The 23,006-nt window shown below is 42.9% G+C and overlaps 2 protein-coding genes across 8 annotated transcripts in view; both read right to left on the minus strand.

The window, feature by feature from the left end:
* Slc6a20b (solute carrier family 6 member 20b) overlaps window positions 1-3,695 on the minus strand; it is a 49,942-nt gene extending 46,247 nt beyond the window's left edge. Inside the window, exon 1 of one of the 2 annotated variants that reach the window (XM_063266353.1) lies at window positions 1,184-3,695. In XM_063266353.1, coding sequence (XP_063122423.1) covers window positions 1,184-1,301 — 118 coding nt within the window. In that variant the 5' untranslated portion in view covers window positions 1,302-3,695. Of the gene's footprint in view, window positions 1-315 lie in introns of both variants that reach the window. The other variant, XM_002729986.7, reaches the window with a different exon arrangement.
* Window positions 3,696-5,040: 1,345 nt separating this feature from the next.
* The window catches only part of Slc6a20a (solute carrier family 6 member 20a), a 40,249-nt gene continuing 22,283 nt past the window's right edge, over window positions 5,041-23,006 (minus strand). Inside the window, exons 5-11 of one of the 6 annotated variants that reach the window (NM_133296.2) lie at window positions 22,809-22,919; window positions 21,693-21,934; window positions 20,502-20,664; window positions 9,733-9,937; window positions 8,580-8,739; window positions 5,817-5,982; window positions 5,041-5,232 (exon numbers count right to left, since the gene is read on the minus strand). In NM_133296.2, the coding sequence (NP_579830.2) occupies window positions 5,083-5,232; window positions 5,817-5,982; window positions 8,580-8,739; window positions 9,733-9,937; window positions 20,502-20,664; window positions 21,693-21,934; window positions 22,809-22,919 (1,197 nt within the window). In that variant the 3' untranslated portion in view covers window positions 5,041-5,082. Of the gene's footprint in view, window positions 5,233-5,816; window positions 5,983-8,579; window positions 8,740-9,732; window positions 9,938-13,206; window positions 13,535-15,225; window positions 19,615-20,501; window positions 20,665-21,692; window positions 21,935-22,808; window positions 22,920-23,006 lie in introns of those variants that run through there. The other 5 variants (XM_063264728.1, XM_039080653.2, XM_063264726.1 and 2 more) reach the window with 5 other exon arrangements.

Raw genomic sequence — 23,006 nt, forward strand, 5'->3', positions numbered from 1 at the left:
CTAAAGAGCCTCTTTTAGTTGGTATCGTATTTTGTACACAGAAAAGGAAGAAAGATCATAGCTCCATATGCACAACCCAGAGGTTAAAGAGTTAGAGTAGGAATAGAGAAAACCTTTATAGCTTCAACTTAGCTAAAAACATTTTAGATAGCAGAGCAAAAGCACTGTCCATGGATGCGAAGGCCAAACCTTCCTCCTGTGCGGGACTGTGGTCAGTTCTTTGGAGGTGATATCCAGCAGATTCCAGGAAGGTGAAAGTTTTAGATGTGAAGCACTCAGTTAGGCAGACATGTTGCATCCGCCCATTGCACTCACCTCCACCATACATCTGGCACAGGTAGGGGAAGCGCCATACATTGCCCAGGCCCACAGCATAGGAGACACAAGTAAGTAAGAACTGCAGGGGGTTGCTCCACTTTGGCCGCACCTTCTCCACAACCCCAGGCTGGGCACACTCTGTTGACCTTGGTCTTCCTGGGCGCTGACCAGGGCCTCCAGAGCCCCCGCAGGGCTCCCCATCCTCTGGCAGCGAGACCACACGTGCTGAAGGCGATTCCATCTTCTCTCACTCTCAGTGTAGAATGGACAGCACCTGTGCTCTCTTCTGTCACCCAAACCCAATGTTCTCTACCGTTTCTCTCAGGTGTCTGGAATCAGCTTTTGGCCCTGCAAGTCCCTGGTGTGGGTTCTCTGCTTGACCAGTGCCCCCCTCAATGCCTCAACCTCACAGGTGGCCAGTTTAGACCCTCCCACTGACCTTTGGCCACATTCCTTTCTGTGTCCCTTGTCTCTCAAGCTCCAGGATTTCTGGGCTCCTCTCTCTTAAGGGTGTCTGCAAAAAAATTCACAAAGATGATTGTATCTGCTGGAGGCTGATGGTGAACTGGAAAATGTTTAGTGGTAAACTGCAGACAGTACTGATTTATGTACGTGTCAATTTCTATAGTACAAATACTCCCACTATGGCATATTCCGAGCTACCAATACAATCCATTAAGTGTAACAGGACACCATGATGTCGGGTTTCCACCTTGCACACACAATGACCGAGCTAGCCTCAGGAGCACAACTGGCAGTTAAAGGGTAGCAAGCAATCAGAGATGGTGAGTTGAGCATTGTGTCTGATTTCTAATTTATACCTCGCCCAAGCCACCGAAATAACTGTATTTAACAATCACCTTACCAAAGGTGATGAAGCTCAGTTCTCTGGGGTATCCAGATGCCCAGCACAGATGATTCAGTCCCACCTTACCACGCCTTAGTGTTCCCAGGAAGCTGCCCCGGCTAAGGGATGACTGCATGGGAACTTCACTGTGCCTACCAGAAACAGGATACAAAAGACCACCAAACTGTGTCACTTGAATTCTGGACGAAGGAGAGAAAGTGGGTGAAGCTGTGGCCAGGGTTCTATAGTCTTATTCTCATAGTCGTATTGCACAACTAAGAAGGTTATGCAATTTTCAATCATTTGCTCATCCTGGTGAGTGCACTGTTAATTAATTATCCAAGTTTCTAGTTTCCCCATATGAGGAGTCCAAACTCCTCAGCTCTGCTTGCAAAACCTTGAGGATTTTTTTTCTGATGTTGTTGGTTTTGCAGTTTTCTTTTTTTTAAAACTGTTATTTTTACTTTGTGTGTGTTTTGCCTTGTGTATATCTATATCTTTCATTCATATAACATGAATATATACATAGATATCTGGAACTGGAGTTATGGGTTGTTGTAAACCACCATTTGGGTGCTAGAAATGGAACCCAGGTCCTGTGCAAGAATAGCCAGCGTTTTTAACTGCTGAGCCATGGCCTCCCTTTTGAGATGGAGGTTTGCTAAGTTTCTTGCTTAGGCTGGGTCTTCAGTCTTCCTGTTTCAGCCTCTCAAATAGGTGGGGCTACAGGTATATATTACCACACCTGGCTCATGTTGACTTCTAATTACAATTATATTATTTGAGATTTGTTTTGGGCCCTAAGTAAGATATGGTCTTCTCTGGAGAAGTTCAATGTGCTGATGAGAATAAATATTCTAGAATTATTGTATGGATAATCTATCTTTTTAAAATGATACTTGACCTCTTATTGTTATACAACAATCTTTGTTTCCTTTTATGGGGTTTTGTTGTTTTGTTTTTTGAAACAGGTATAGCCTAGTCCTGGAATTCATATAACTATCATCTATTTGCCTCAGTCTCCCAAATAGTGGAAATTCAGGCACACATTATTACCTCATGTGGCTCTTTTAAAATTTTATTTGATTTTCTAATTTACTCTCCAATATAGCACAATATTGTGCTATTGTGCCTAGAACCAGCAAAGGATTTGTCTGAAATAGGACTCAGTACCATCTCAAGAGAACTATTGAGAAACATCTTGCTCTACATTAGATCCACGGAAACTAAAGTAAAGCTATTTCATTCGACTGTGTTGTAGACAGCTCCCTGACTGACCTGGGTCAGCTTAGGATCTTTTAACTTCCTTACAATGGTGTAAAAGCAAAACGAATTCTGTAGAAGCTATAGTTTGAGTTTCAATGCTTTGCCAGGAAGCAATCTGAAGCAGGATACTCTCTGGGTATGTGGAGAGTCCTGGTAGCCACATGGCCTTTGCTGATCATTTGACATCGAGTTGCTGCCCTGACTGATGGTCAGGAAGGTAGGTGTAACAGATGCCATTTCAACTCACGGTGCTCTTCAGTTTGTAGTGTGTGCAGCAGTATGTAACCCCAGTGTGGGTAGTGGAGTGTGAGAGCACAGCCCAAGAATGGAGTTCAGTAAGAAAATTCTGAGTGCTTGTGAGAAAACTCTAAGAAGACAAGAGTCTTGTGACCTCAGTTTCTTCAAAATACAGAATTGTTCTTGGAATGTGCTTGCATGACCCTCCCAGGTGTATCCCATAGGAGCGATTTTACTTTAAATTACTCGTTACAACTGGCTATTGTACTTGTTTATATGCCTCTGTGGAAAAAAAACGTGTTTTTGCCACAGGTGCCTTGTCTTTGTGATTGTAAACAGCTGGAAGTCATGAGAACTTTACTCATGAGACCTTTCTTAACCCTTAGAGTCTAAGTTGTCTGATGCTCTGAGTGAAGTTGGCTGTTGTGTTCAGATGTTAGTCTGCCTCATTCTTAGGCTCCATGCTCCTAGGTTCCACTGCCTGTAAAGGGGTGAACAAAATAACATCTGTATTTCATGATAACGTGACCTCACCTGTCTGTTTCCATAACTGTCTCACAAAAGTGATTTCCTTTCATAACTGGAAATGCTTAGTGGTATATTTAAATTTTTACCACTACTGGATGTATTTCTAAACGTGCCATGTTCTTTTCTCTCTTTAAATAGGCTCTACACTGACTCTCAGATTTGACTGCATATTGGATTCACCTGAGAAATGGTTTGTAAGTTATGCAAGGCCTGGTCCCACTCCGGGATTTCTGATGGATGCTGGAACGTTTAATGCTCCCAGGTGTTTAGAATGGCAGACATCTTGGGCACGCTGAAATAGTAATAGGATAATAACATTGGACATCCTTCCTCTTTTCACCTCTGAGGGTACATGATATTGAGACCTTGACTGTGACTGACTCGAGGAAGGCATGACAATTGCAGAAACAAAATAAATGCCACATCTTACATTTTACAGACAGTGATCATTCTGAAATCAGGTATCAAGAGGAGATGGAAGTGTTGATGGGATGGCAGCTAAGATAGTGAAAAACTTTTATTTTTTAAGTAAGTTACAGGTCTATATTAAAAGGTTTGCTTTGGGAAATACATCATCATTGTCCACCGTTTTATACTTATATATTATTTTAATGTATATAAAATTATGTGTGTGTCTGTACAGGTGCATGCAGGTAACAAGGACAGTAGAGGATGTTGAATCCCCTGGGATTGGAGTTGGTTGGAGGTTGTAGGCTTCCCAATATAGATGCTAGAAACCAAACATTGGTCCTCTGCAAACATAGCAAAGATTTACCAGGAAAATTTCTCTTCAGCCCCACAGAAGGCCTTTCTTGTGCCTCCGTCTGCTATTGGGAAAAGAGAGAAATAAAAGACACCTCTGGCTGATGTTCCAAGTGATGTCTAAAGCATTTTCAAAGGCATCTTCTTAGGAAGATCCAAAGATATCCTTCAATCCCATGGGCTCAGCAGAGCAAAGATTGTTAGCACAGGAAGAACTCTCAGTCTAGATAACCTTGATTCACTTTATTACGATAAAAAAGAGACATATTCACATGGTGCATGGATAACAGCCATAAATATGGAGTATTTTCAGCTACACACTGCTCTGTGTGATTTATATACATTTTAGAAAACATTATTATTCAGAAGTGAATGAAGGTGGTCGCGAGTGATATTTATAGCAAAGTTAGAGTTACTTGTATCCTTATAGATGCATCTGACACTGAAACCCTAGAGATGGGAGTGTCTGTTCAGATTCCTTGTACAGTCTAGAGTTGTAGAGAGGTTGGTCCTGGCCCACTGTGAGGAACCTTAGATTCAGAGAAAGGTGACGTCCATTGGAACCCCAGAAAAAGTCTCTTAGTGGCTATTATATCCTGGTAACATATAGAGAGTAGTCAGGGAACAGAGAAATTGCACATTCATTGTGACTTTATAGAAAAGAGCTAGATTAAATTTAATTTGTCACCTTTCATGCTTCAAAACCTCTGACACTGGTTGAAAAGCAAATACCCTCTAGTATTTTGTTTTCTTTTAAACAACAACAACAACAATAAAAAAAATGTAATTGCTTGTTTGGCTCCTTAGAGTTACAGTCAAGTTTCTAATGACAGTTTACCTTAAATTCTAGAACTTTCTAGAATCAAGAAAACAACAATCTTCAATACTGGCCTTAACCTTTGATGACAAAGAGGCTATAAGGTATGACCTTCAGACGGCAGAGGATGGAGGGCCCCTCCTAAGGGATGTGGTCCCCTCCCCAAGGCAGTCTTCTTTTGCTAAGCTCTCTCATCTTCTATACAGACTCAGGAGGCCACAGACCAGCACTCCAGCCAAGAAGATCCCACCAGCAGGTGGTAACTGTGAAACAGAGTGGCTGACTTCGGTCTTTGGGAGGTCCATTCTTAGGCCACTGGGGAAGAGCCTCCCCTCTTGAGGCGATTCCTGATGAAAGTCCCCAGGGCCACCAGGGGGATGCACATAGTAGATGAAGCCACCAGCAAACCGATGACAGCTAGTGCATGTGGAGGGTAATCCTTGGTCACCAGCTGCCCCTGCGAGAAGAAACGGAGTATCAGGGGAAGGTCCCTTCTATCAGATCCAAGAGAAATGTTCGCCCAAGCCTTCTTCTATGAAGGGAATGATGCTCAATAGTGAGAAGAGGCCTGTGGTGTTCCATGACTCTGCAATTCACAGTAAATCTTCTGAGAAAGAATGCCCATTTTCTCTATATGCCATAAAGATTGACCTTTTGAAGTATATGTGAGTTGTGGGTGAAGCTCTCCAAGAAGAATGCCATAAAAAGTCTATCTAGTACTCTATGCTGAGGCCCTAAATGTAAGGTAACCTTTAGGACAGATTAGAACTTTCTGTGGTGGTTGAAATGCTCTGTATGAATCTGTCTATGTGGTACCCCAGAGGAACCAGCACTTCTTCGGGAAAGTTCCACTGGGAACTCAGAGCCCAGTTCTGCTATACTAGATTGAGCATCTGAAATGTCTTGATGAAGCTCTCATGCTATCACCTGTAATCTCCTCACAGCACAGCAATGGTTCCTTGTGTCAGAAACTGAAGAGCTGTGCTCTGAAGTGACACTGTTGCCTCTGCTCTTCCTCAGACCTGCAGGAGCATCACATACCTGAGTAGCATCCCAGGCTTGGTACTGCAGCGTTCCCGTGAGGATGTAGTCACTCAGGTAGAAGATAAAGAGGCCGATGATGAGCAGTGGGCTCACAAAAGCCCACATGGCCTTCCAGTACCAGTTGAGGGGCCGGCCAGTCATGGCCCGAAGATCACTTTCAAATCTGTTTGGAACACAGGGAGAGAGCCTGGAGGGAGGGGCTCCAGCTTGTATACCCTCTGCACTTGGGAAGATGCTATTCTGGTTACCAATGATGTTTGATTGTGACCCTGAACCCAAATGGTCTTTTCCTTTCCTGTGGGAGATGTTGAGGTAAAGGGAAAAGGGCTGAGGCTGCCTGAGTGGAGAATGACCAAGAAGGAAGAGGTCATGAGGCATCTCCCCAGTGTGTTGGCCTTCAGAGGAAAGCTCCTGGTGTGTCCCTGAGGCTAATTCCTTTCAAAGATGTGGGCCAGGGTGCATGGTGGAGGGGCATGCCAGTCCCCTCAGTCCACAGGGCTAGGGTGGCATTGCCCCTGTCCACCTACTCTGTCCACTAGTGATGATTCCAAGTATTCTCTCCTGCTCCTTGAGATGCTGTCAGAACAGTCACTTTGTGCTTGGAGGAACCTGGCCCTGGCACAGAAGGGCAGGTAAAGTAGAGCAAGAGCAAACTTCTAGACTGAAGCCCAAGACCACCCTCGCATCCTCATCTCGGCCATATTCTAGCTTTCTCCTTTTTCTTACTTGGCCTCTTGCCTACACTAGCAACAGCACTGAAGTATTCATTTACCATGGATTTGATGGGTCAGTCCCATAGGCGGCATCACTCACATGTGTGAATTTAAAAGAATTTCAACACGTAAGGACCTAAGCAACCTCTATTCCTCAAGAGAGAGGCCAGCGAATTTAATGAGGGCTCTCAGAGCCTGGGTGGCTTGGGGCCAGATAAGATAGCAGCTGCAGTCACAGCCACTGCCTCCTTGTACCTATCTGTTCTACCGTGTCCATGTACGGTTGTGCAGAGCTCTGCCTGCTCCGTTCTGCTGCTGACTGAACTGGACTCTAGCTTCCCACCATGAATGTGCAATGAGAACACCGGGACAAAGGTCAGAAAGTGCTGTACGCCTCTTGCTTCTCCCCTATTCAGTTCTGAATAGAGAAAGGGAAGCTGGTTGCAGCAAAGTGACGGCTCTGTTGTTGGAGACCACTAGATGGCAATGTCTCCTGCATGAGCAGAAGGCTCCTCCTGGCCATTATCTGGGTCACAGGCAAGGCTCCTCTTTCTCCCTCCTTCCCATCACTTCCCACCACTTTCTGGGATATAACTGTGTCCCCTCTTCAGTCATGTCACGGCTTAGAAGCTGAAGTTCAGACCTCTAACTTTCTTCTACTCTGAAATACCACTCCATGTCTCTGTCTCACTGAAAATTTCTGGGTGATCATTTATACGTCTCCACATTGGGAAATCAAGTCACCCAGTCTTTTAAGGGCTTCAAATTGTCGGAAACTGATGGAGAACATAATAAAGGATTCCCAAGTTGGTTTGGAAATGTGACAAATTATAATCCTTCTTCAGCTTCCCAAGCACTTTTAAGACTCTAGTCCTAAAGGAAAGCCACCAATCTGATCTTAACCAAACTTATCTACTGAAACAGGTGGTCACTAAAGATGCTTCAGCATGTCATGGCACCCTGGCTCTTCAGTGGATTGTGGGAAACACTTCTCAATGGACAGCCAGCTCTTTATAGAGTGTCATGGCTAGTTTTATCCAAGCCCAAAACAGTTTAGATCGTCATAAAAATCTAAGGAAGAGGGAAGAATGATCTTTGAACTAGATCACATTGCTTTATAGACTCACTCAGCAGGGCTGGTGACTTGAGTCCCCATGGTTTCTCAAGGGTTCCTCGCTGTTGCTGTTTGATGGGGGGGGGGGGGAAGGAAAGGAAAATTCTACACTAGTAAGTCTCAGCATCTAGTCCCCAGAACTCCAAGAAGAATCTGCATTCTTGGACCTAAATACAGATCTCCTCAACAGGAAGGAACTCTTGCAGTGTTTCACAAGACCTCCCCAGGTGGTGTGATAATCCCCGGCTTTCTATATTCCATCACCTGGCAAGCCAAAACCATCCCAGTGCTGGCTGGGGCACCAAGGTAGAAATTTGGCCACATCCATGCTTTCTCTCTCTCTTTTTCTTTTTCATTTTCCTTTTTTGCTTCTTCCTTTCTTTCTTTCTTTCTTTCTTTCTTTCTTTCTTTCTTTCTTCTGTCCTTCCTTCCTTCCTTCCTTCCTTCCTTCCTTCCTTCCTTCCTTTCTTTTGAGACAAAATTTTGCTGTGTGGCCTTGCCATCCTGAAACTCCACTATAGACCAGGCTGACCTTGACCTAAGAGATCCACTTGTGCTGAGATTAAAGGTGTGCACCACCACGCCCAACTGAGGCTGAGTTTTCCAAGTGGACTCAGGTCAGGGTTCTTGAAAAGTTCTGATGGTGGGGGAAGATCAAAGAATCTAATCCTGGAGGCAGAGTTCCCTCCCCGCCCAGAAAGCCCTGAGTCCAGAAGGGTCAACAGAAAAACATGTCATGGTACAAAATGAAAAACAGCAGAAAAAAAGCTGTTAGTTGCTGGCAAACTGGCAAAGCAAGAGATGAATGAGATCTGAGGGCAAAGGCCAAACTGGCGGGTTTGGTATCTAAAACAGGTATTCCTTCCAAGGAAGGATGGTTTTCTTATGAATGTGGCCCTGCAGCTAGCTACCCCACATCTGGGCTCTCCTTACCTCCTCAGCCCATACACGTAGCACACAGCTATAGTCTCCACCAGCACAATGAGCAGCAGAGACAGCGTGGCTGCATAGTCATTGAATATGTCAAACCAGTAGTTCCCAGCCTCCATGGTGAACACCATGCCAACAGCACAGTTAATGAGGCACACCAGACCTGGAAGACAAGATCACTGCTCTTCTCTCTGAGTCTCCCTACTCAGATCCCACATTATATGTCAGCAGGAGCCACAGGTCCTTAGGTGTACCTTAAAGGGAGGCTCACCCACACGAGCTATAGGGCCTGCTCTTCAGGGGATGTCAGCTCATGGAAAAAGGGACTGGGGACAGTATATACAACTGGGCTACAGAGACCCAGTCCCAGGAAGGATGCCAAGTGCTAGGAGGTTCTGAGTCAAGAGGGTGTAGCTTTCAGTGAGTGGTCAGAACGTGAAAATTGGATGGAGCCTTGTTTTACTCAACCAGAGGTGTCTGGCCACAGAGTCCTCATGACCCTGGTTGGATAGCATGACAGTGAAGTTAATGGGTAGCCATCATGGGAAAGTCTAGTTCCTTTACTAAAAACTTCACAGTCAAAGTGCATGAAGAAGTGGTATGTGTTCTTACAATGATGTATCAGACAGGATCAGGGACTGACAATTGCACAGTACAGCTCACTGAGGGTTGATGGCAGGCCTGTGATATCTTTTTTTTTTTTTTAAAGAATGACTTTCAAGAGCAGAGGCAAACACAAGTAGCATTAGACATCAGAACAGGGTGGTCTGATCAGGGGCTTATTGCCTGGAGAGTATGTGGAAGGAGATCTTCCTGGTCTGGGAACAGATCATACACTCACCTAGGAAATGGACAGTTGATGTTATCTTTCAATTAAAACAAAAACAGATGGAGGCTCTCAAAGCCTGGAGACCTGAGTGCAGGCTGGGGAGTTAGCCTTTTCCCAAGGGTGGGCTGGCTGACCACCTTACTTCCCTGGGATGTGGTGTGTTCCTAGTCTATCTCCCAGGGCTGAGTAGGACACAGTACAGAAACACAGACTCCTAGATCCTGCTTCTGCAGTTGGTTTAGAAGTACAAAGCTCTTGAGGAAACCCCTCTACTGTCTTGCATTTCCTGCCCACCCATGTCCTGCCTCCTCAGCAGTATGTCCTGACCTGAAATGGCCTCCTTGGGCAGGTAGCTGGAGATGACCTTGCTGTCAGTCAGAGGGGTGAGGATGGCCGCTGTATTTCCAAGCATGCTCCCCATTCCCAGCATCAGCAGCATGAAGAAGTAGAGCACTGACCAGAGCTGGGACACTTCCATGTTTTTAATGGCCTCAGTGTAGACGATGAAGGCCAGGCCTGTGCCCTGGACAGCCTGTGAGTAATTGAAAGACACTGGTTACACACCTGAGGCAAGGGGGAGGAGTGTTGGAATTTCACACTTTGAATGTCTTTGAACAGAATGTCCCCAACTCTTGTGCTTTTGGAGATCTAACTTTTTGTCCATCTGTTTGTCTTTTTTTTCTAGATAGGATTTCTCTGTATAACCATCCTGGTTATTCTGGAACTAGCTTTGCCTACCAGGCTGGCTTCAAACTCACAGAGATCCTCTTGCCTCTGCCTCCCAAGCACTGAGATAAAAGGTGTGCACCACTAGACCCTGTTGGGATGTGCATAGCTTTTAGGAGTTGTACTGTCACTGAAGAAAGTAGGTCATTGGGTAAGCTTTACATCATATTTACTTATATTTACTTATATGATGTATAGCACTAAATATTATGTTATTATTGAGGTTTTATAGCCTTCTGTTCTTTGCTTCCTGGTCCATCTATAGCTAAGAGTCTTAGCTTCACATTGCCATGGTCATGAACTCTGCAACCTTTTCTACCATGACAGATTGTACCCTCTCACTCGGAGAAGCAGAATAATCCCTTACCCCCATTAGTTTTTTTCTTGTCAGATATCTGACTACAGCAATAAAAATTACGTTAAACGAAAATATAGGTAAGTTCAATGGCATAAATATAGTGGGAATAGTAAGCCTTAGGAACAGATAAGGATATCTTAACACTTGTAGAAAATTTAAAGTGAATATTGATATATCACAAAACAATGATTTCACTATTATTACCAGAAGCCATCAATTCTAAACAATGTCAGTGTTAAAATACTCCCTACTGGGGTGGTCTGATCTTCCATGCCCATGGCTACCACTGAAGCACCATGTGATAAACAACAATTAGAATAAATAATTAACTTTGAAAAGATAGTGTCTTTAATAATAAACATAATAATTGGTTTAAAGGATCACCATAAAGTTAATACCGTATTAGATATGGCTAAAGAGACAACTTGTGAACAAGGAGGTATATCTTAGGGTAAATTCTCTTCAGCTTAATATAGTTTGACCTAAAGATGCACTAAATGTGGACTAATGATGTCTTTGTACATAGTGAACTGTAACCTAAGTTGATGGGTAACAGACTTTAATCTTTATAACAAGTTGCTGAATCTCAATCACAACAGCCCAGCTTCAGCAAACCATAGACAGCCAACTGCTTAAAACAAGGATCAAATATAAATTTTATCCAACTGAGTCGTCTCTACACTTCACTTACATTTCCTTTTTTATGTGCATTGGTGTTTTGCAGACAGATGTGAACTGCTTTGTAGGTGCTGGGACTTGAACCTGGCTCCTCTGGAAGAGCAGCCAATGCTCTTAACTGCTGAGCCATCCCTCCAGCCCACTCACTTCCATTTTCTGTATATTATTTTCTTTTCTTTTGCCATATACATAGCCTGTGCATGAGCAGATAGAATATCCCAAGCTTCTTTTGGCCTAGTATCGTTCTAATTACAGAATCAAGCCAATTAATATTTGTGAAGATGACTTACTATTAGATTGTCTTACTTACTTTTCAGTTATTGTGCCACAATGCCATGACCAAAGCAATATAAAGGAAAGTGTTTAATTTGGGGCTCATGTTTGTAGAGGATTAGAGTCCATGACCATCATAGAGGGAGTATGGCTGCAGTCATGCAACCATAGTGTTTGAGCAGTAGCTGAGAGTGTACGTCCCTTTATTCAAGTATAGGGCAGAGGGAGTTAACTCAAAGCCCCACCCCTCACATATACTGTCTCCAGTGAGGCTACAACTCTTAATCCTTCTCAAATAGTTCCACCAATTAGGGACCAAGAGTTCAAAGATATGACCCTTTGGCCACTTGATTTAAAACACCACCAACCATATCCTGTTCCTTGATTGTCATGGGCTTGTGGCCATATCACAATGTGAAAAGCCTTTAGTCCAACTCTAAAACTCCCCATAGTCTTTCATGGTCTGAACACTGTTTTAAAGTTCAAAATCTCTTCTGAGACTCAAGGTGACTCCTTAATTGTAGCTCCTTATAAAAGCAAATTACATACTTTCAATATACATTGACACAAAATATACATTACCATTCCAAAAGGGAGGAATGGGGATAGAGTGAAGAAAAAAAATACTGAACCAAAGCAAGACAAAACCCAGCAGGGCAAACTCCAAATCCTATAGTTCTCTATCAGTTGTCAAAGGGCTCAGATGGCTCCTAGCATCTAGTTTAACTAACTGTAATGTGCTTGCTTGCTTGCTTGCTCTCTCTCTCTCTCTCTCTCTCTCTCTCTCTCTCTCTCTCTCTCTCTCTCTCTCTCTGTCTCTCTCTCTCTCGCAGGGTCGACAACACAGTCCAGGCTTCATGGCTATAACTTCATGTATGGCTTCTCTGGGCTTTCATGCAGGGAATCCTCTGCCACACACCTGGCCTCAGAGGTTTTTCTTAACTGCAGAGGAAGATTCCACAATTCCTTTACCCCTGTATCCCCCAGGACTCTAAGGCCTAAACTACCAGGGCCAATGCTCAAGTTCAGCCACTTGAGTTGGAACCTGTTCCCCTTCTTGAATTACATTTGCATAACATTTTCCCCTGTTGCAGCTTTTTAGCAGTGGAAAATTCCCTAGGCATTTCCTTTTTACAAGTAGAAGGATTAGCTGTAGGTGGGTTCTTGCTCTGAGGGCGACCCTCCCTTTATTCCATTTTACCTCAGACCTCAACCCTCTCCTTATCTCTTTCAGGAAAAACATTAAATTTTGTGGGACTTCTTCTTCTCCTCAAACTGTACATTTTGTATTTCTTTTTGCCTTGCTTGTTATTTTTCATTGAAGCCCTACATACCAATGATTACTAACAGCCATGCAACAAAGTTAATATTTGGTTGCCTTAAAATTAGTCCAAAAACTCTCAATTTAGTTCCAGGAAGATTTTGTTTTTGTTTGTTTGTTTAGAATAAGGGCTGAAAGCCTCAACATTCTTCGCCAAAATATCAAGAGGTTGGTTAATATTGTTCCTCTCTGAAACTTCTTGAACTGAGCATCCACAATCCACATTGATTTCAGCACTACTGTCCTCCAAGCTTGTATAAAAATAGTCCATTTAACCTTGCTTACAGTATTCAACAGCGTTCCTAATCCAATGTCCCAGCGTCTTCCATATTCTTCCAAAAACAGCATGATCAGGTCTCTCGCAACAATAGCATATTTCTTAATACCAACTTTTTGTCTTACTTACTCTTCTGTTGTCATGAAAAGAACACCATGACCAAGGCAATTTATAAAAAAGAAAGTGTTTAATTTGGGGCTCATGGATGCAGACAGTTGGAGTCCATGACCGTCATGGGGGAGGGGCATGGCAGCAGAGAGCAGGTAGCAGGCATGGTGCTGGAGCAGCAGCTAAGACCTTACATCCTGCTGGAGAGAAGGCTAATTGGGAATGGCCCTGGCTTTTGAAATCCACTCTCAGTTAACACATCTCTCCCATCAAGGCCACACCTTTTAATCCTTCTCATATAGTTCCACCAACTGGGGACCAAGTATTCAAACATATGAGCTTATGGGTGACATTCTCATTAAATCACCACAGATTCCCTTTTAACAACCTAGAAGGAAGCAGAAAGAAAACCAGTCAACCGACCAGTCACACAAATAAAATGATGGAGATTAGAACATGCAGAGGCAAAGCTATGAGACCTGGGGAATAGGAGAGAAAATATTAACATAGATCTAAATGAAGATCTTCAAGGAAAAAAAAAAAGAAACAGAGGCAACAGTTAGGAAACAATATATATGAACTTGGAAAAACTGAGAAGAAACACAGATCCATAAATCCTGTAGGTTCAATATTACTTAGGCTCAGGCCTTGATTATATTACACATCCATACTAAATTCACCAAATATGCCTAAGACAAGGGACATATTTAGTGAAGTCAGAGAAAAAGCCATTCACTTACAAAAATAAAAGGGTAGACAAGACAGTTCAACCAGTAAAGGTACTTGTAGTGGTGGCCTGGCAATTCATGTTCAGTATCTGGGACCCATATAAAGGTAGAAGGAGAGAACTGACTCCACAAAGGGGTCCTTCTACCTCCTCACAAGTGCTGTGGCACACACACACACACACACACACACACACACACACACACACAGAGTAATCACACATATGCACGCACACACGTGCACACACAAGTAATCCATTTAAAACAAAATAATAAAAGAAAAATTCAGCATTTTCTTAGATTTTTCCATTGCTGTGAAGAGACACCATGACTAAGGCAACTCTTATAAAGGACAATATTTAGTTGGAGTTGGCTTACAGTTCCAGAGTTTCAGTCCATTATTATCATGGTAGGCAGCATGGCAGCATCCAGGCAGGCACGGCCCTGGAGGAGCTGAGAGTTCTGCATCTTGTTCCAAAGACAAATAGGAGAAGACCAGATTCCAGGCAGCTAGGAGAAAGGTCTCTCAAAGCTCATCTGTACATTGACACACTTCCTCCATCAAGGCCACACCTCCTAATAGTGCCACTTTCTGGACCAAGCATATTTAAACCACCACAAGCATCAACAATTGAAATCAGAATCATACATCAAATATTATCAAAGTGTTGAGAGAAAATAACTGTTAACCTGAAAAACTCTACTCTGGGGAATCGTTCTTTAAGAAATGGGGCTATGGTCTGGAGAGGTGACTTGTTGGTTAAAAGCACTAGCTGCTTCTACAAAGGACCTCGGTTCAATTTCCTGTACCCACATGGTGGCTTACAAATGTTTGTAATTCCAGTTCCAGGAATCCAACATCCTCTTTTGACCTCCATGGGCACTAAACATGCACATGGTGCATGTGCCTGGGTATAGGCAAAATACATATAAAATTAATAATACCATGATATTAATAGGCCTGCTGATCAGTTGTGGTACATATCTTTAATACCAGTACTCAGAAGGCAAAGGGAGGTGGATCTCTGAGTTAGAGGCCAGCCTGGCCTACAGAGTGAGTTCCAGGATAGACAGGGCTACGCAGAGAAACCTGTTTTAAAACACACACACACACACACACACACACACACACACACACACACACAGAGAGAGAGAGAGAGAGAGAGAGAGAGGAAGAAAGACAGAAAAAAGAAAGACAAAAGGACAGATACAAAGAGAAATGGCGCCAAATACATGTGTTGATATGGAAGCAAAAGCTAACAAAATTTACCATTGTTAAAACCTGCCAAATGGGTCAGTATTTCTTAAAGAAGATTTATTTATTTATTTATTTATTTATTTGTGTGTGTGTGTGTGTGTGTGTGTGTGTGTGTGTGTGTGTGTGTGTGTGTGATGTGTGTGCTGGTACCAAAGGGCCAGAAAAAAACATCAGATTCTCTGGAGCTGAAGTTACAAGGTACCTTTGAACTATTTAACAATATGAGTGTTGGGAACTAAACTCGGGTCTACTTGAAGAACATCAAACATTTCTGACTATTGGGCCATTTCTTCTGCTCCCCAGGAAGGTATTTTAAGGTTAACTCCTCTCTCCCAAAGATAGCTGGAATGCAAGGAAGAGTGTTGGATAAATAAAATGGTGTGTGTGTCTGTGTGTCTATATGTGTCTGTCTCCATTCATCCCTGGGGCTGGGAACTGAACCTAGGGCCTTATACATCCGAAGTGTGCAGTGTTTGGAAGTTATGAGTTTAAAAGGACTGAACAATCATATTTAAAATAGAAGAGAGAAACCAGGTCTGACATACATCTGTAATACCAGCATTCAGGAGGCAAAGGCAGGAAACACAGGATTTTAATATCATTCTTCTGTCTTTAAAAAAGCAAAAACAAGAAAGAAAAGAGAAAGTATTCCAAAAATTCTTGCATTGTTTGGAAGGGGAGATACTAACATTAAGCTGTGTTATGTTAAACATTAATGAGAGATTTCAGGAAGAAGACATAAGAGTACACATTTCAAACAGTAGAGACTATTTTGGAAAGAAAACAAAGTAAGAAAGAGAAAATAGAAGGAACAGGAAAGTCAGTCTAAAATAATAGTATATTGTATTATTCTTGTACACAGAGCTGAGCTCAAACATAAGTAAGGAAATACTAAGTCCTAAAACCAAAACGGGGAACTGAGTGCCCAAGCTCAGAATGGGCATCGAAGGTGTTCAAATAGATCTTGAAGCCTGGGTTTGAGGTTCTTGGCGTATGACCTGTGCAGGAGGGAGGGTCAGGCCATAGGCTCTGTAGGCAGGGAGCTGGGCTGAACAACTATCTGGCTAGTTTTATGTCAACTTGACACAAGCTAGAGTTATCTGAAAGGAGGGAGCCTCAATTGAGAAAATGCCCCCATAACATCCAGCTGCGGGGTATTTTCTTAATTAGCAATGGGTGGGGGGCAACCCATTATAAGTGGAGTCATCCATGGCCTGGTGGTCCTGTGTTTTATAACCAAGTAGGTTGAGCAAACTATGGAAAATCAGCCAGTCAAGCAGCACACCTCCATGGCCTATGCATCAGCTCCTGCTTCCAGCTTCTACCTTGGTTGACTTCCTTCAATGATGAACAGCAATATGGAGCTGTAAGACAAAGCAAACCTTTTCCTCCCCTACTTGCTTTGGCTCATGATGTTTCATTAAAGCGATTTTAATCCTAACTAGAAGGACAAGCAATAGGAAGGAAGTGCTGTGTCTCTCCACGAGCTGGTTTAGCATGGCATACCCAGGAAACCAACCAAATCAACCAACTACTCCCCAACCTCACTGATAAACCAGTGACACAGAGCCTCTATCCTTATCTTGAAAGTATTCTCTAGAAGCAGTCAGTCAAAGTCTTTATATTAAATCTAAGAACTAATCAATGTGTTCGCCTAACTCTTTGAATTTTATTGTGCTCAAAGGACAGGAAAACAATTGTGCTTGAAACGCTATTAAAACAATATTAATAGTGAAATAACAATAAAAAGACTGATATAAATATTAAAAAGAAAACAGAAGCAGTCTGTAGATGTGAGAATTGATTGGGGAATTAACGAGATACAAAAATTTTTATGTTTCTTTTGCAACAACGTAAACAAGTGAAGGAAATAAGGAGAAAGACACTATTCACAAAAGCAACAGAAGTTATGCCAAGACGTTCATGAAGAAAATTAGCTGACAGGAATAAGTGAATAAGAGGAAGTGTGTTACTAAATCAAAACCCAATCCAATTAACTGAAGAGGGTGGAACAGAGGACGGCACTCTTCTGTATCCCTATGAGCTGATCTGAAGAGGCCACAGTCAACAACAGAGAGTAAAAAAAAAAAATCTAGAAATACTGAATGTTAGATTTACCAAAAACAAAAACAAAAACAAAACATACTGAAACTCCGAGGACTGGCCAGAAGAGCAAGACGAGCAGGAAGGTTTGCTCTGGGACCACATATGGAAGAGAAAGTAATGGGAATTGAACTGAAACAACAAACCTCAAACAAACAAAAAAACTTTAGAGCAGATTTGTTTGCTTTAGCTGGAACAATAAATGGAACCATTCCTCAAAGACAGCCCTATGCCAGAACAGAAAATTCATACTGAATCTCTAAATCCTAGAGATCCTATCTCCTCCACCAATGTAGCAAGCGATGATCCTGACAATTACAAAGAACACAAGGTTGAACTGAAGTTGACTCAGACTCAGAGGCAAATATACTCAGGCGGAACTGTGGGAACTGTGGGCAGAAAATCAGCTGGCACCCTGATGAGAGCGCACCCAGCTCCTCAGGCCTAGGACACACTGTGGCAACCTCTTGGGCTGAGAAACTGATCCAGATCACAATCCGGTCTAACTTGTTTTGAGTAACAGTCTCCCCACGCCCATCCCCACACTTTAGGGCTTGGTAGAAGTCACACTCTTCCCAGAAGGAAGATAAATGTGCTGATGACATAATGTTTTTATGTCTATCAGTGTGTATCTCCATGTATGTATGAGTGTGTGCGCGCCACGTGTGTGCTTGGGCCCATGAAGTTCAGATCCCCAGGAACTGGAGTTATGGATGGTTGTGGGCTGCTGTGTAGGTACTGGGAACTGAACCTGGGTCTTCTAAAAGAACGGCAAGTGCTATTAGCCACCCCTGACATAATATTTTTAATTCTACATTATTTCATATGTACCTCTTCATTTAGCAATAATCGCACCTCTGATAAACCTCATTGGCTACTGCCACTGCACAAAGCTTCGTATGTACTTTTAAGTATTGTTTTTGTGTTTTACTATTGGTTATGTTTTAGTTTTCATTTTGCTTGAATGGGGATTTGTGCTTTTTCTTTTTCTTCATTTTATAGTATTTCCTTTATTACTCCTCATACCTCCAACATGTACTTTTCCTTTCAATTCTACAGAAAAGGAGAAACAAAGAGAGGAGGGGGAATGAGAGAGAGGGTGAGTAGCAGTAAGGAGCAATGATATATTACGTATTGAAATGTCAAAATGAAATCTGTTTTTGTATGTTAACTATAAAAGTACTATTACGTACAGAGTTAAAAGTAAAAAAAAAAATCAAACAAACAAACCCCAAAACAAAACAAAAAAAACAAAACCCACCTCACTACACAATTCAAAAGATATTCTTCTGAAATTGCAGTATAAAATCAATGCCATTTTAGTAAACATTCCCTATGGGAATTTTCTCTCCAATGAAACTTCCCAGCCAATAGGGGTGATAACACAGCTAGCTTAGCAGAAGCAAGATCCTGGGTTTGATCCCCCACACTACCATAGTAAATTAACTAACAGATCCCATCAGCCTCACAGATAAATGTATAAACAAACAAACAGCATGCTTCTAGAGTGAAATTTAGGAAAACACCACCTGGCTATTAGCTGGAGATGAACAACAACTGTGATATATATTATATATAATATATATAATTACATCTTATGAGACATCTTCTATTCCATAAGGATAGAGTACTTTTTCTTCCCTGCCATCTTTAGCTTCTTTCATTAGCATTTCATACTTTTATTGTCAATATCTCTTGTTTCCTTAGCTCAAACAACTTAATAGCAAAGAGTCCAGCTTAAAAAATAGCAAAGAAATGCCACACATAGATGTTTCTTTATGAAGGGCCGCAGAGATGATGGTTCAGCAATTAACAGCACCTGGTTTGGTTCTCAGCAACCACATGGCAGCTCACAACCATTGGTGACTCCGTTTTCAGGGGATCTGTTGTTCTCTTCTCACCTTTGCAGATACCAGTCACACATAGTAGTACAAATACATACATGCATGCATACATACATATACACACATACATACATGCATGCATACATACATATACATACATACATACATGCATACATGCATGCATACATACATGCAAGCAAAATACTTATACACGTCAGTTAAAATGAATAAATTTAAAAAGTTTAAAACCAACACAGATAGTCAGCAAACATATGAACTAAAAGTGCAGCATTAGTAACCTTCAAGGAAACGCCATTAAAAACACAATTATATATTATGGCAGATGAAATGAAAAAATAACGTGTCGAGGAGACAGCAGTATTCTCATCGTCAAAAATTTTTGTTAATTTCTTTTTATTTTTTATGTGCATTGGTGTTTTACTCACATGTATGTCTGTGTGAGGGCGTCAGATCCCCTGGAACTAGAGGTATAGACAGTTGTGAGCTACCATGTGGGTGCTGGAATTGAACCAGGGTCCTGTGGAAGAGTAGCCATATCCCACATCTTATTGCAACATCCATTTTAAAAAAAATGCAGGATATGAAAATAACCATGGACGAGTAAACATACAGAGTACATGTGGTACATACACACAAAGGGATACAATTCAACCACAGAAAGAAGGAAATCCTTCATGACATTTACACATTAAATGACAAAAGCCCTGCAGTGTCCACTGAGAAATAGAACTATCTGTGCTTGTGTGCTGGAGTTTTACATTAGCTTGACACGAGCTCCAGTCATCTGAAAGGAGGACATCTCAACTGAGAAAATGCCTCTGTTAGTTCCAGCTATAGGACTTTTTCTTAATTAGCGACTGCTGGGAGAGAGCTCAGCATCTGTGGGTAGTGCCCTTCCTGGGATGGAGGTCTTGGGTTCAATTAAAAAAGCAGGCTGAGCAAGCCAGTAATCAACACCCTCCATGGCCTCTACATTGGATTCTGCTTCTAGGTGTCTACCCTGTTTGAATCCCTGCACTGACCTGCTTCGATGATGAACAGCAACATGGAAAAGTAAGCCACACAAACCTTTCCTCCCCGAGTTGCTTTGGTCATGATGTTTCATTATAGTAATAATAACTCCAACTAAGACAGTGTGTTACCTTATTCCCTCTGCCTTTTCTGAGGTTTTGAAACTTCAAAAGATAAAGAAAAGGAGGGAAAAACTCAGAGACTCCAGGAGAGCTTTTCAACAAGAATGATCCCAAGTAGCAGCTGGACGAGCAGGAGTCCAGTCTCGCCTCTCACTGAGTCAGGGAAAGAAACCCTGTTTCCCGTCTTCATGGACTGTGTGGAGGCCCTTGCAGGTCCTTATGAACTAACTGTGTGGAGAGAGGCAGTCCCCACCCTCCCCAGGCCTCTTACCGTGTTCAGCTCTGATTCCAAGCTGCAGTTTCTAATGTGTGGGAACACTTCACTGTACTTGTTTGGGTAAGTAGATGCCAGGTAGTCCTTCACCTCCTCCAGGTTGCTGGCTGTCAGAAAGCCATCTTCAAGGTCAAAAGAATTGGTCAGCAGCAGAATCACCCTGCAGAGCAGACCACCATCTTGACCTTCATGACTAAGAGGTAACTGGCTCCAAAACCTGGGAGGAATGTGATTACAGGGCTGCCCCACAGGCAACCTCTTCCTTCTTCCCTCCTGCCCAGTGAGGAGGGGACCTCCAGACTGGTGACACTTTGATAGGAATAGCAACTCTGAATGCCTGTGCAGAAGTCTCACAGACTAAGCAGAGATGAGCACAGAAACTACCATCCCACAGGCTGTTTACCATCTGGATAAGAGGTGTCTGATAGAATTGGATGGGATTGTGGAAGTGCTCTATGCTCCACAACCAGATTCTCAACCACTTGAGATGTGGCTTATGCCATTGAGGAAGTGCTTAGAAATAAAGTCAGAATGACTTAAATATATTTACTTATTTTCAGACAGGGTCTCACTATGCAGCGTTTGCTGACCTGGAACTTGTTCTGTTGACCAGGCTGGTCTCACACTCAAAGACCCACCTGTCTCTGTCTTAAAGGCATGCATTACCACACATGTATTAGGATTCTTAAACTTAATTTTATATCACTGTGCAAATTAAATTATTTTCATGTATACTGAGTTCCACTAATTTCAGCCTACTGTAGAGATAGCTACTTATGGTCAGCGACCACTCTACTGAATATCTTAGAATTTGAAAGATGGTCCTCTGTTTAAGGGAAGACACGGACAGTAAACTATGTAGTCTCTGAGACTTGGCCAGAGAGGTCTTGGTTACACTTGAGATGGGGAATGGGACCAAAGACATTGGTATTGTTTGCTGAATACCTTTTTCTGCTCAATGTAATAACCACTTTAAACTGCCCACAAATCACAGTTTCTGGTGCTGGTAGAAGGCAGCCATATGCAATAGAGAAAGGGGAACTGAACCTCACATGGTAGCCCCCAACAGTGGGTTCTACAGTTGATTTTTGGGAATCTAGCCCTTCCCAGTCACCCTTTCAGCTCAGAGCTTTGGAGCCTTGCCTTCCCACTTGAGGCCCAAGGCTCCCAGAGACAGTTTAGACTCACTTGTTTAAGCAGTTTTCATAGTTGAAGGTGGCCTTGAAGCCATAGATGGAGAAGGTGACAATGCTGGCAAATATGGAGGTGGAGCTGTTGATGACAGACACAATGACAGCATGCTTCTGGCAGTCGTTGGAGGGTTCATTGTAGCTGGCAAAAGCGATCAGGCTGCCAAAACCCAAGCCCAGTGAGAAGAAGATCTGCGTGGCTGCATTGATCCAGGCCTTGGGGTTGGCTAGCTGCTCCATCTAGAAGGCCAGTAGGGATAGGGCTGAGGAATCCTTGGCTCTATTCCCAAACTCTCCCTCGCAGAAGAGGGAGGCTCAGAGATGGAGAAGAAATTACTTTTCATACTTTCCAGAGTCCAGTCTGTCCCAAGCTGTCTCCAGTGTATTCTCTGGCAGGTAAACTACTCAGCAATCTTCCTGTTCTACCCACTATGACACCCTGCCCATGGACAATGTGGTTAAATACTGTACGGTCTGATAGGGCAAAACCCATGGAATCTCTGATTCACCAGCCAGGCACTGCACTTGTCCATGCACAGAAATGTAGGTATATAACCTGGATGTAGAGTCCAGTCTGAGGTGACTCTAGCACTGACACCAAAGGCATTTGGAACAAGGGTGTGCATTTTGAAAGCTGCTACACTCATCTCTTTTCTGCCATAAGGTTTGTTAAGCAAAGAATGTGCCTTACTCCAAATACAATAGCTTTCCAACTCAAGAATTCTGGCTAGGCTGACTGGAAAGAAAGAGTTAAAGTGGGATCATGGTGGCTTAGAGGAAAAGTGTCCAATAAGGGAGTGGCTGGAGTGATGCCCATGGTCTCTAGCTCAGTGGAGAGCATGGACAAGGCTATGGGTGAGACCTGGAACAGGGAGACCAGAATGGAGGCACAGGCACTAGTCATAAGGGGCAGTGAGGGTAGCAGGAGGAAATGGACAAAGGATTGCATTTCCAGAACGCATAGTTGAGGAAGAAGTCTGGGCACCCAGGATGTCCATAACCTTTGGCCCAGTCTTGAGCTCACACTGGCCCTGCTGATTACGTATCTTACCCACTTTCTCTTTCCTCCCGGGCATCCCAGAAAGGAACAGTCCCCTTCCTTTGCAGCTCTTACCTTAGGTGTGAACATGTACATCAGGCCATTGGTGGCTCCATGGAGTGTGAGGCCACGGACCAAGTAGATAATAAGAACACAGTAAGGCATCAATGCGGTGAAGTAGACCACCTGTGGATACCCAGAGACAGTAAAACTGCTGGAGCAGTAGGGATGGCAAGGCAGTCAACCATCCCCACAAACACCTTATTTCTTTGG

This window comes from Rattus norvegicus, chromosome 8 (assembly GCF_036323735.1).
Source record: "Rattus norvegicus strain BN/NHsdMcwi chromosome 8, GRCr8, whole genome shotgun sequence".
Classification (NCBI taxonomy): Eukaryota; Metazoa; Chordata; class Mammalia; order Rodentia; family Muridae; genus Rattus; species Rattus norvegicus.